The 14790-nt window shown below is 27.6% G+C and overlaps 1 protein-coding gene across 1 annotated transcript; it reads right to left on the bottom strand.

Moving 5' to 3' along the window:
- Nucleotides 1-2916: 2916 nt before the first annotated feature.
- On the bottom strand, nt 2917-14790 carry LOC107444298 (uncharacterized). The gene is made up of 7 exons (XM_016058399.4): nt 14654-14790; nt 12515-12655; nt 10659-10720; nt 9431-9538; nt 8062-8103; nt 7466-7489; nt 2917-4077 (listed from the first exon to the last, which is right to left on the bottom strand). The coding sequence occupies exons 2-7, from the start codon at nt 12636-12638 to the stop codon at nt 3994-3996; spliced, it is 444 nt and encodes a 147-aa protein (XP_015913885.1). The 5' UTR covers nt 12639-12655; nt 14654-14790; the 3' UTR covers nt 2917-3993.

Consider the following 14790-nt stretch of genomic DNA (forward strand, 5'->3'; position numbering starts at 1 on the left):
CTTCTTCAAGAAATTATAATGTTTTAAATCGCTATTACTGTGATTTTAAGCATCTTTACCAAGCCTACAAAACATCGTGATTATACCATTTTCATACAATGTAAACATATAAAATATTAACAAATACTTTATATTTTATACTATTAAACTTGTTAATATAAACAAATTCAGTATAATTAAAAAAAATCCCAATATTTCTTATAATTATGGATCCAAAGTCTTTTACAAATTCTTCAGCAAATTTAAATTCATTAATTGTGTATTTTAGATATCTATAGCATGTTTTCAGAAAGGATAATGATTATCTTGATCATGACATTTTTGATGTTAAGCTCTTTTAAAGCTCATTTAGCAATAACAATAGTATGAAGATTTTGTCTGTGTGTCTATCATATACCTCCTGAACCTAGAGTTTTTAATTTTTGTCAAAATTTTAAGACAATGAAAAAAAGAGGCATTTTAGTTTCCTATCCTAAAAGTCCTAAAATTAGATAATAAACTGTTCGGGATTTTCCTATTGGGTTAAAATCAGCCGTGGTTTAAAATTAAACTATTGGCCATTCGGTTTTATGAAATATTTTAAAGATAACATCAGTGATGTTTTAAATAAATAGTCTCAAAAAGCTTCAGCGGCAAAATGCTACATGATTATACACTTCTTTCGCTTCAAAAAGTAGAAAACAACAGTCGACATGTTTCAAGTGCTCAAAAATAGAAGTCTGGGAAGTTTTGAAAATGGACGCCTATTTTTGAGCGTTTGAAACGTTTCGACTGTTGTTTCCTTTTTATATATTTTTGGAGCAAATGAAGTTTCTAATCAGGTAATATCAGTGATATTTGCTAGCTTATAACTCTCGTTAATGAAAAAAGGGAGATTCCTGCAAGTTCATTAATATTTAACTTTTTTTATTCGTTATGTCAGATAAACTCAACGATCAACATGATTGTGGTAATAGAGATTTACTATGCCCTTTAATTAGTATTTTATCCTCTTGTTTATTTTGCTTATAGTTGAGATTTTAAAACGTGTTTCTATGAAACCAAATAATATAAAATCAATGGTAATTGAAATAAAAATATAAAATGTTGCACTGAAAAACAAAATTAATGAAAAAAATGAGAAATAGAATTTTCTCATTGGCTTAGAGTAAGCCATTGTTTCAAATTAAACTACGAGTGATTCGGTTTCAAGAAGTATTTTAAAGACGTCTATGGTGTTTGATGGTTTATAGCTATCATTGTTTTCTAAAAAAGAGTTTATTTCAAGTATTTTAATATTTCAATATCTATATATATATTTCTCTTACACGGCGACAAAAAAAAGCCTCATTACAACTCCCCGAATGGCAACGCTAGAAAATTGACCAATGATTGCAGTTAAAAATGTCACATGCCAAATCTAGTTGAGGTGGCTCAACCTATAGCGCTTTTAAAAGCGGAAACTGAAATAACAATTCAGCTGCTGCAATCTCATACTATTAAGCTAGGCAGAAGTGAGTAGTCTTTGCCGATAGATCTCTATTTTAGTATTTTGTCGAAAGCGCTTTTTTTCACGAATTTATGTATTATGAATTTATTTGACGATTTTTGATTTATATCACGAATTTATTTGTTTTATTATTGTTATTAGTTATTCATTGAAAAACGAGTCTCAGTCAATGAGTTTTTATTAATTCAAATTTATTTTAATGACTTAGTATTTACTAAAAAGATGTAATTTTTTTTGAAAAAAAGTTGTTATATGGATTTGAATTCTTAACATTTTGTGCATTTGAACGTACTTAAGTTAGTAGCGAGCGAAGCGAGCTTGGTTTGAGAAGCAAACCATATAAGATTGCGTAGCAATTTTCGGGTGTTGGCGAGCGCTAGCGAGCAAGGGGCGCAGCCCACTAGTATTTTTTATTCCTTATGTCAGATAAACTCAATGATCAGCATGAACGTGGTTGCATAGGTGGCTCTTCCATAGTATTTCCGCGAGCTTTTTATTTAGTTTCAAGTTGTGGCTTTAAGACACGTCTATTTACAACCAAATAATTTAAAATCAACGGAAATTGAAATATAAATATAAGTAATGTATCAAAGAGCAAAGTTAATGGGGAAAAGTTGATTACTCGTTCAGAAGAAACTTAAATCGATAAATTATTATTGACACCATTTTGATTAATTGATTTTTGTAATAGGTACAAATTGAAGTAAAACTGAAAAATAATTGAAATATAATTGAGAGATAATTGATTGAAATATAATTGAAAGAAATAAAATTTTTTTTTTTAATTAATCAATTGACAGAGTAATGAATTAATGACAATATTTGTTTAATTATCCTTTTATCCGTGATTGTTTTGTCTAACCGGTCTTTTTATCCGAAAAAATAAAATTTCCGCCCATCTGAAATGGACGCATAAGTTCACATTCGCAGAACACAGTTCCACTTATATACAAAAAAAAAAGATGTTTCAGTATGCCCGCTTTTAATTTATTAGTTTATAATAGTTGTAAGTATGCATACTTAAACTTAAAATTATTATTTAAATCAGAAAAAAATATCATCGAAACGAAATTTTACTATTTAAAAAAAAAATCCGACTTAAAACTACTAGATAAGTTGGCTAAAAAACCACTCAAAACCAGTTCAGTTGTAGTATGAAACTTGAAAATGTATGTAATAATCATTTATAACCTCCGTTTAGTTTTCTTCCGTTATCAATTAGGTTTTAGTTCTTACCAACTTACCCATACATACCTGCGAAAGATTTGGAACAGTTCACTTTTAATAGAAAAAGGGAAATTGAGTAGCTGGTGCAGCTCGCTAGTTATTTTGTAATTTTATCATAGCAGTTTTCGAGCGACAGCGAGTCAGGGAATTACATTTTATATCTTTCATAAAATATGAAAACTACAATAATAAGCATCATGTTTGAAAAAAAGATTTTTAATAGCCATATTTTTTACTACACTGCTGAAAAGGAGTTCTCAAAATTAATCAAAAATGTGCCAAAATAGCTCCGAAACAAATATAGAGACTCCGAAACAAATATAGACTCTACTATTTATTTCGTGTTTTCATTGATTCATGCTATTAGGATGCACAGGGCACTAGATGGTTCACTTTGTTTGAATGGTAAAACATGTTTCTAAAACTATGCAACTGTTTATTAATGCAATCTAATTGTTTTTTTTTTTTTAAATTTTCGTAATATGCGAATTAAAAGTTTCACGTGTCGAAAGCAATTTTCGATTTTCAATAGTTCACGACCGATAGAAAGTGTTTCTGTTAAAATAATTAAGATCTTTTAGATCATTTATTAAGACGAATAAAAAATGATTGGGAAATTATAAATACATATTTTATTATTACATTCAGCATACATTGCATTTTTTTAAAAAATTAATATGTACTATAAATGTGACAAGGCTAACTTTTCAGCATAATTTATAATGCGATGTGCAATATTCCAACACAAGTTGGCATACATATCACACATCAAACAAATACGAATTCTAATAAATTATAGTAATTATAAAGGATTTAATTAGAAAAAATCAATTATGGAGAATTTAACTTGAAGTGAAAACATAAAAATCCTTTAAATTCATAATTAAAAAAAAAATAAAATGGCCACCAGTTAATGCATAATTGCTACATTTAATTCTATAGTATTGTTATTCTATAGTAAATGTACTCTAATTTTTCGACTCATTTAAAAATTTTCTCCTTATTCGTTTAGATTAAGAAACCTTACATAAAGTGTACCATCCATTGATTCAGGATGAAAGTAAGTTGTGAATTCTGGTTTCTAATTATCTATATTCAACATGGATTGTTTCTAAATTCTAAGAGTTGCCTAATTTAGTGACAGAAACAGGTCACCAAAGCCTTTTTAATGCTAAAATGTCAGCTTTGTCTTGAGAAGAAATATTTGTTATCATCATTAATATTAGTGGTACATTTTTTTATTCCCTTAAGATAAGTAAAATTAACTGATGCTTAAATCATTTTTCAGTAGATTCTGTGTCGATATAGTACTCCAGCAATTCCCTCAAGTTGTGTTTTTTCATCGTTTCTTCAAGGCAAGCCTATGCAAGAAAAAATAATACTTTACAAAACATAATGAAGTTTAATAGTTTGCTCCGTAACCACCACCTTTATACCTTTAGAATTTCCACTAGAAATTAAGTCATAAGTATATTAATAAAAGTCGCAGAGTAGTACTTTAAATAAGAAGAACGTTTTCAAAAATTGGGAAGATACCCGTATCGTAATCTGTGACATAAAACTCTCCAAGTCTTGGCAACTTCCGGGCAAAAAAATCACACAAGGGGACCAACTTGAAAGGTTTAACTCGGCTAACCTCTTCATAGTCATGACTAATCCCGATATTGAAATATCCCCCAAGAATTGATGAAATATTAGCAAGGATTTGCAAGTGGAATAGTTTAAGCATTTAAACCTGTTTAATTGACGTAGGAAGGTGGAAGAAAGTGTTTTTAACAATTGGAGTGTTTTTTATTAGTTCGTGATCCCTATGAGGATATTTTTTGATTGCATATTTGATAAGAATTCTGAAAGTATACATTAAAGGTGTCGATTACAGAGCAATTTGCATTTTGAAACAGTATATTATTCACATTTAAAAAAGCATTCTATTCGTAGACTAAGGTAAACTTCCAAATTCATCTTTAGTATCTAACCTTTTAGAAGTTAAAAGTTAGATTGGTAGATTTTTTTGACCATGTTTCTTAGCATTTTATTATTGTATAGCGCGTAAAATAAAAAACGAACTAAATAACTTTTGATCTAATGCTTAGATCTTAACGTTCTAGGACTTAATCTCATAGATTTGAGTTGGTGGCCAATATGCTAATTAAATAGGCAAGCAAAATTTTTAGTTACGTACTTCTTCTAAATAAACATAATTTTTTTATAGTTGAATTGGATTTCTGATCTCCGAAATATAGGGGGTAGCCGCAATCTGGGAAATACATTTTTGTCTGGAGGATATCAATTTGGGATATATGTCCGGAGTTTACACTCCTTAATGTTATTTTTTCATCTTTTGCATAGTTCGCCATATCTCGAGAAGTTTTTAAGTGAATTTAAAAATTTCAGCTCGCAATTATAAAAATTTTATATCTAAAGATAATTCCTTTAAAAAAAGCTATTAGCAAATATACATTTTTTTTAATTATTTTTTTATAAGTGTTGACAAAATTTTGTCTTGCAGGGCATAAAATTTTTCACATCAGTTTAAGGAATGTAATTGTACATTGTAAAAAATATTCAAAATTTGAGCGAAATTGGTTGAATAGTTAATGAGAATGAATTTTAAAAATAGGGCTTTAAAATTCGATTTCTCAGAAACTATTCAACTGATTTCGCTCAAATTTTGTAGTTTGCCATACAAAATCACATTCTTTAAAATGGTATAAAAATTTGTCTATCTTACAATTCAAAATATTTTCAACTATTATAGCATAAAATAACAAATATTACTAAAATTTATTTTTTGCTTTAAAATGTATTTGGATAAACGAATTTTTTAATTATGTGCAAGAATGTATCAATTCGCATAAAAAGCTTTTGAACTGGAAAAAAATAGGTAAAAAGTAAAATTAACATTACGGGGTACAAACTTAGTTAAGTAGCATATTTGAGGTCACGCACTCAAACCATTAAAATCGAGTCCTAGAATGGGAAGTTTCGATCAATAAATCAAAAGTTATTCTACGTGATCCGTTTTTTATTTTGAGCTCTGTACAATAACAAATTTCGACGGCAAGACTCTCAATAATAATGAAAACCCAGTTAAATTTAACTGTCACTAATATGAAGTAAATAAAAACAATTTTCTTAATTTATCATGGATAATGAGACATAAATTAAGTATTGCATATTCTTAAAAAAACATTCTGAATAATGCTTAAGTTAAATCTGAGTTCTTTTTTATTGATAGAGTTATTATTTAAAACTATTTTAAAAATACTGACATTATTAGAAGCTAGACATTGTATCAGCTATAAGTTTAGTAACAAAATTACAGTAATTTAACTGCTAAAGAAATTTCTGTGTGATACTGCATGACGTTATGTTATTGCAAAATCATATGCAATTTTTATTTGCAAAACATTTAAAGATCTGGTAAAGTTTACGTGAATTACATAATAAAGCTTTAAACAAGAATTTGTACAACTTATCATTAAGGAATGGAGAAAATATAAAAATAAAATTTTCTGCATGAAAAAATAAAGATTAAGTGCGATACCATAGAGCAAAATAAATGAAAATAAATCAAAGCTTTCTGATATCTTTCTATGTTGAACTATATTGATCAGTAACATAAGAATTTTCGTTGCTATTTCGGTTGCCCAACTTTACGTTACATTTTGTTTCGCTATGCAGAAATTATAAAAATTATAACGTGAAATTACGAAGATATATAGAAAAAGAGAGAATGTTATGAAAAAAATTTAAAATTAAAAATTTTTAAATTGCTAAACTTGAGAAACTTGTGAACTTGTAAAAATTATCAAGCAGGCCATTTTACAATCCTTCAAAAAAACAGCAAAAGAGTTGAAATTTGATGCGTTTAATTAGATGCTATTTGATAAAATTTGCATAAAAATTGATAATATTTCATGCGTTCTATGTTCGTATGTGCATAATAACTGCACTGTAAAAAATTATCGACTTTTTTACAGACTTTCTCTAAATATCTGTCTGTTAAAGCTGTTTTAATCGCGATTAGTTCAAATTCTATCTTTTGACACGCAGTTTTGTTTACTTTACGATAATCTATCTTTTTCAAATCATTTTAAAATTATTTCTAATACTTGCTCTTATTTTACTATACAACAGTTATTTTAATGGTTTTAACATTATTTAAATAAGCACCTGATACTCTACCTGATTATTATGTCTTGTTAGATCTAATTTTTGGGTAAATTATTTTTTTACGGGTGGCCAGATATTAGGCCAGGCATTTTTATGCGGATAGGCTACTATAGTTTTAAGCAACTTTATACTTAAATATTGTTCCAATAAGTAAAGCTTTTAACATAAAAATAGTTTAGGATTTTTTCATACTGTGATAGCTCAGGAGAACGAGCACTCACCTTCCAATGAGATGGCCTACGTTTGAATCCCAGTGTCGGCTTGTTAAAATAACGGAATTTGTTTGTTAAAATACCAGTACCCATCTGCTTAAAAAAATCTGTTTCAAATTACAGTATTTTTCTGCGAAGTAAACGGTATTATACTGGCACACCATCTGACAGTTTTATTCCGTGAATTTAATGGATATTTCTTACAGTGAATGAAAGCGGTTATAATAAAATAATTTTTTAAATTTGATGCAGAAAAAATAAAATAATGAAATGATTGAAATGAAGTTTTGAGCTAATTTAGAGTATATAGTGGTTTTTAATGCTTGTACTCTGTCCTCTGATCGTATAGTTGTGTACTTACTAATGCTTTTTCTCCGATCCCCACCTAAAAGAAGAAAAAAAATTTCATCACAATATAATATTTTTTTCCATCAATAACATAGAGATTTAAAACAATTATATCCATAAATAATAAAATGTGTCCTTTGCAGAAATAATAAAAATACAGAGTATAGCTTGGATTTATTTTTCTTCACGGAGAAAACAAAATGTTAAAATTACCGCACTGCATGGTAATTACATTAATAATAAGATAAAACATAATTATAGATAATAAAATCAAAATATGCCGTATTCAAACCACTCATAATTTTACCGTTCATATGGTAACGGTTTGTCGGAAATTATAGTTTTCAAAATTGTATTTTGCAGGGGAGGTCTGGGTTTATTTGTATTTTTACCAATTCACATAAATAATGAGAGGCCAGAAATTAACTCTAAATATTTATTGAAAAGACAAAACACAAATAAAATAAAACTAGAATAAAAAGGAAATACAATAATTTGGAAGAAGGTTAAATACTAGCTTTAATATTTAACGCAGTGCCTTGAAATGGAAAATAAATAAATTTATAGAATTTAATATTATCACTAATTAAGATGTAAAAAGAAGTTAACCTCTTTATATAAGGATTTGTGTTGCTCCATACAGTCATCGATCTAAAATAAAAGAAATATCAAGATTTAGATAACTATTTACATTCATATAATGTAAGTGCTTTAGGGTTTAGGGTATATAATTTCAATTTTCTTCCAATGATACATTTAGTTACATCTTGAGCATATGTATTCCATTTAAAGCATATTCGCACTATTTTTTATTGTTGGTTTATTCATAAAGAATTTATCTGAATATTGTTTTGGTTTAGAACGCATTCATTTAATTTTATAAAGCTTGTTATACTTGCTTAAGCAAAATAATAAAAATGAAAATTTCTAAAATTTAAAAGAAAAACAACAAAATTTTTTTAGAGAATTTCAGAAAGATATGAAAGTTCAAAAAGCCTCAGTTTTTTATATAATTCTAAATTATTTTTTACGTGAAAAAATTAATAGAAAAAGGATGAGGTATTTTGATTTCAAAAAGAAACATAATTCATATTATGAATTTAAAATATACAATATTTAAGCCATTCATTTGGCAATTTTTCCGTTTGCAATGATAATGGTTTACCAGAAATTTTGGCTTTCAAAATGACAGTTTTTATCAAGGTGCATCTGGTAATTTTTTCTCTTGTAGTGGTAATGGTTTACTGGAAATTTTGGCTTTCAAAATGACAGTTTTTATCCAGGTGCATCTGGTAATTTTTCCGCTTGTAGTTGTAATGGTTTACTGGAAATTTTGGCTTTCAGAATGACAGTTTTTATCAAGGTTCATCTGGTAATTTTACCGCTTGTAATGGGAATGATTTGCTGGAAATTTTGGCTTTAAAAAGGAAAGTTTTTATCAGCACACACTTAGTACAAATACTAAATTGAAAAATAAATTTTACCAATTAAATGTTTTTTGTGACACTCTCTAAGGTATAGTGATAAAATTGCCACATTTTACATTTATTCCCATACAGCATGATATTAAAACCATCTTTTATTGCTAATTTTGCCTTAAGCCATTAGGAATGAACTTTGGACAATGTACTGTGCTTTTTAGCGTTCTCATAGATCCAGAAACACGGTAAATTTTACCATATTCTGATAATTTTGACCATACATTTTTCAAGGTGACGCATCAGGTGACCAGGTTAAATATAAGTTTAGTGCCAGAAAAACTTGACTTAAGAAGTGAAGAAGTTGAATATTAATGAGAAAGGTCTTTAAAAGAAAAATAATATTGAAAAAATCAAAATCAAAAATTATTATGTCAGTTTCTTAAGTTTTTTTAATCGTGCGAAAACAATTGAATTTTATTGAATGAATAAAAATTTAAAACAAGTTGGTGATCTGTCTTATTATTATATAGATTTTAACATAAAATATTGTGCCTTACCTTTAGAAATAGAGGCACATTATTGCAGGCTTCCTTTAAATACAGTGAATATTTGCCTTCGGAAGATGGGTGAACCTTCTTCATACAACTTGTTAAGGCCTCATGTATCTAAATGAATAAAATAAAATTTTCAATATAAAAATTATAACGAATAACTTGACTATTCATGCAAAAATATTATTTTAAAGTTTTAGTAAAGATTTGAGAGATAAATATTTTTTGGACTATACATTTCAGAAATAACACTAGTTTTCATTTTAATAATTTCCTTTTAAAATATCTTCAATTTCATACTTCAAAATATCTAAAAAATATCTAATGACATTTAAATTAACTATGTTTAATAAATAAAAGATTGTATATATCCCAAAAAATCCCAAAAAACGTCACTTTAAGAAGGCCCGGGAGTTCAAAATTACAAGATAATTTAAAATTTTCTTTAACGGTGCTAAATCTTAGTTTCTGTCTCAATCAAGCAATAGGCCTCACGCGTATCTAATCCTCATACTGGGCAGATTGAGTTGCGAGAGTGAATATTATATATTTGCATGTAAAATGTGATTTTACGGAGTTTATTATGAGGTTTTTGAATTACTTTTAAAAGAAATATTTTAATAGCTTATTTCATTTAAAATCAATGAAAACTTTAATCTATAAGTATAATAGTAGGTGATTTGTATTTGAGTCGAGTGGAGTTGAATTTAAAAATAATTTTCTTAATGATAAGCCTAAATTGTATGTGATATAATTTTAACTAGTATTAAAAAAGTAAGGTTAAAAAACAAAGTAATAAGACTGCAAACGTAAGGTAATTTTTTTTTATTTTTTATTTTTGCACAAAAAACTGTGTTGGTTTGTTAATATATGAAAACGTAATAAAGTTGAAAGTTTTCTTGTAAAAAAATATATTTGCTTTAATATAAGAAAAAGAGACACAATTTAAAATAAATTGAGAATTATACAAAAAAAAGTTGTAAATGAAAATGAAAAGAAATATTTATCTAAAATTATATCTTGCAAAATTAATATTGTATTTAAAAAGAGGAAAATCGCAGCAATGCACTTTTAAAGGGGCACCTATGCTTGATTTTTCCATTAGAAAATTGGAAAATGTCTGCAAAATGTATGTGTTCTGCTGTACTTGAAAAAAAATACGCATTGTACTTTAATGTTATCTGTAAGATCTTACATAAAAAAATTACCAACCATTGAGATATTTTTAACTCACCGTTTTTGTTTGTAAATCTACGCACTTATCTATTTCAGAAAACAGAGATTCGTCATTCTTCCCTAAAGAAAAAGAAATATCTGATATGTAAATCACTGCAGCATTCATCATAGTAATTGATGGTTTAAGAGATTGAATTTTCAACTGAATATAAATTTCTTGGATGAATTTTAAGTTAAATTTTGATTGTTTTCTACAATAGAAACCTTTAACGTTTAACCATAACATCGGTACTTTAAAGGAATCGTTGAAAAGCTTTTTTGTGATACTAATATGGACTTGGCTATCAATATTTTATTTAAATATAATCATAATATCATGCAATAAGTTTAGGAAGTATTGTGCAAAATAAAGTACGGAACATGATCCCACATAGATCATGAGAACTGTTGAAGGTTTGGATCCCTTGCTGTTAGTTTTTTTTGTGTGCATATTTGAATTGAATTGAATTGAATGTGGAGTTTAGTGGCACAAGGTCCAAAAAAGGACATACTGCGCCAATTGCATATTTTCTCAGATCTCGAGAACATTTTAATCGAGTCAAAAACTTTTGCGTACATCTTTGAAATTCAATTTATCGAAAAATAATTCCATACATAATTTTTTTCTAAACTTTTATTATTTTTATTAGTTTATTTAATAACAGACAAAAATTATAAGGTATAAAAATTTTTACTTATTTTTGAAAAATGTAATTTTGCATATTGAAATACAAAATTTATTATTTTATTATTATAATATTCAAAAAACTGTGGACTTATGCAGCATGCAATTTTTCCATATTTTCATCGCAATCGGTCAAATAATTCCTGAGTTATCAATTTAAAAAAGAAACATTTAGACTTAAAATTTAAATTCACCTTAACTTTTCATTCGATTATGTTCAAATTTGTATTTTGTTGCATAAAACTATATTCTGTAAAATGATATAAAAAATTTTATGCATTGTAATTCAAATTATTTTTTCAACCATTATTAAATAAGATATAAAGAAATCATAAATTATTATTAAAAATTGTATTTTTGTATGGGAATTATCTCTGGTGAAACAAATTTTATGATTGTGTGCAAAAACTTTTCGATTCACTTAGAAAGTTTTAAAGATATGGAGAAAAATGGAAAAAACAAAATTAGCATTAAGGGGTCCAATCTTTTGACAGCTCTCGGGACAAAAAAATTGCTTATTTTTGAGATATGTTTTTCGTGTCTGATTCAGAAGTCAGATCCTCGAGCCATTAAGATTAAGTCTTAGTAAAAAAAACCGTTTTTATTTCGCATACTGTACGTAAACGTGATTAAACATAGCAACATTTCAAGGAAGCAAATTTAAAGATAATATGGCTCAACTCAGCATCATTTCAAAGAAGCGGCAAATTTGAAGGATAATATTCTTCAATTTAGCACCATTTCAAGGCAGCAGCTTGATTGCAGTATATCATGGTTCAACACAATACAACTTTTTTAACAGTGTTCTAGAATTTCTAATAGCAATTTTTCCTGGCTGAAATTAGTTAAAACAAGACAATCCTTCGATTATTACATTTATTATTTAAATATTAATAACGTTAATGATTATTATTACAATATAAATTCTGCTTTTCAGATCTAAGAGAACATTATAACATGAATATAATTATTCACCCATTTTACAATCAAAATTAAATTTTCTACAAATAAACATAATGTTTTTTATACAGATTCTTATTCAGATTGCATAATTTGTAATTTAAATAATGTAATGTAATTCGTTTCGTTTTGTGATTAATATCACATTTATTTTCAGTTACAAGTACTGCTTTGAAAGTAAACAGAATATTGCAGTATACAAATGGGGTATATGTATATTAATTGCTTACCGCATATTGTCTTTCTCCATAAGTTATTGTTACCATATTCACCGTGATCGGCGTCTTCTGCAGCGTAAATTTCCACTACGGCGCACATAAGAAGAGTTATCCACAAGTTATTCATTTTTTTCATAACTGAATATAAATGATCTAAATAAATTGCAGAAATATAACAATTTCAGTTTAAGGTAATAATATACAGTTTGTTTTTATATTGCTCACACAACCGATATTGATATTGCCAATCCTTATTGCATTTTTCATATTGCCAATGCCCACCGGATTGACACTCGTCAGATAGTAGGGCAGATATGCTGACCACTCTTTCAGGGGCACTATATTAGGTGGGTCAACGTTGCTCTCACAGTAAACACAGACAATACAGGGAATGAAATAAACATCCATACTTTGTCCGGGATTCGAACCCAGGATCTTCGGATGTGAGGGTCTACACGGATCTACATATAGTCTAGTCGGCGTTTGTTTTGATATAGGTTACAAGAAAGTGAAGGGAATTGTGAAAGTGATGGGACTGATATAAGATTATATTTGGCAATTATAATCTTATATCAGTCTAGTAAGATTATAATTGAAGATTATAATTGGGCAGTTTGTAGCAACAAAATTTGCGAATTGCTTAAATTTTAAACACCAAGCTGATAGAAAATGTGTTTAGATTGGTGTATTTTTTAAAAATGTTTAGTACTTAAATAAAATTTTATGGCGAGATTACCGACTTAAATTTTTAAAATTGATGTCATATTTAACCATTTTTTAAAGTTCTAAATTATTACCTTCTGTATCATGTTCAGAGTTTATTATTTATTGCAAAAAAATTTTACATTCAGAGTGTTTTTACAATTTAAACCTTTTTATATCTCATTTTTTGTTTTGAATATGGAATTGTTTCATTTCAAGATAATATAGAATGCACCATAATTGTTTTGTAGCATGTAAAACATAATTCTATTTATACTACATGCAAAAAAAAATTATTCTTCAGCGTTTTCAAAATTAAAAAATTCGTACTTCATCGCAGATTTTTTTTCCAGCTTCGAAAAGTTCAAGTAGACTTTTTTTTATGGTTTTAGAACCTTTTGGAGGATGAAAAAGACATGTTTTGTGTGTCTTTAAAATTTGCCTTGTTCTGAGTTAAAAATCAATTTCGATAAGAAAAAAGTATACTCTTTAAATTCATTAATAAAGCATGCAAGCATACTATTGTTTAAACATATGAGTTAGTGTTTCTACAATGCAAAAAATCTGCTAAAGTTATTAAAAAAATGTGAACTGGTATGTCCGTATAAAACTGCTTATTTCGCCGAAAAATAATATAATTTTAAACAAGCACAGCCTATTTTCAAAGCAGATGAAATACAGCTATTTTATTAAAAAACCTCCGTTTACTTTGACAAACGAACTGTTATTTTACCAAAAAAAATCTATGAAATAATTATGCCTGCTAATAATTATTGTGGTCGACGCGAGCCCAGCGCAACAATCTTACGGCCAGTCGATGCTGGGATTCAAACCTTGGACACCTCAGTGGCGCTAAGGCGGGAGCTCTGTTCTCCAAGCTATCACATCTTTAGTAGCAGAGTATTAAGAATTTTTTTCACTGTTTCCATTTTAAAATTCCCACTTATTGAAATGATATTTAAGTGTAAAAATGTTTAAAATTATAGTAGCTTGCCCGTATAAAATGTCTGGCAACTTAACCAAATACTTGTATAAAAAAGAAATATAATAATCAGATAGACAATAAACACCCAGTTTTATTCATATAATGTTCAAAATTATAAAACAATTGCTGTAAAATGAGAGTCAGTCTAGAAAGTAGTTATAATATGCTTTAAAAAAATTGTGGAGTTTTTCGTACGGGAAGCAAACGTGCGAGGAAAAAACTTGAATTTAAACTGACGTTTAGTAGTTAGAGAAAAACTGTTTTGTCAAGAAAACAGCTTTAAACTGTCAAATATACAGAGAAATTCTCTAAAAAGATCGGAATTTTTTAATTTTTTGCAAGCAAAAATAAATAAATAAATGAATAAAAATAAGAAAGACACAAAAACAGAATTTTGAAATTTTTGAAGCACTTTTATGCTATGTCCACCTTTTACTTATACAAAAATTTAAAAATACACTTACCTAACAAGACAGATTTAGATGTTTTCGAAATCTGAATCTGTCAGCTACTTTTTTATATGATTTCATATAATTTTTTTAAATTACGAATGAAATCTATTTGAACAAAATATTCTCCGAAACAAATATTTTCGTGCTAA

This window comes from Parasteatoda tepidariorum, chromosome 1, assembly GCF_982258835.1.
Source record: "Parasteatoda tepidariorum strain Cologne lab strain chromosome 1, Ptep-v5.0, whole genome shotgun sequence".
NCBI classification, from domain to species: domain Eukaryota; kingdom Metazoa; phylum Arthropoda; class Arachnida; order Araneae; family Theridiidae; genus Parasteatoda; species Parasteatoda tepidariorum.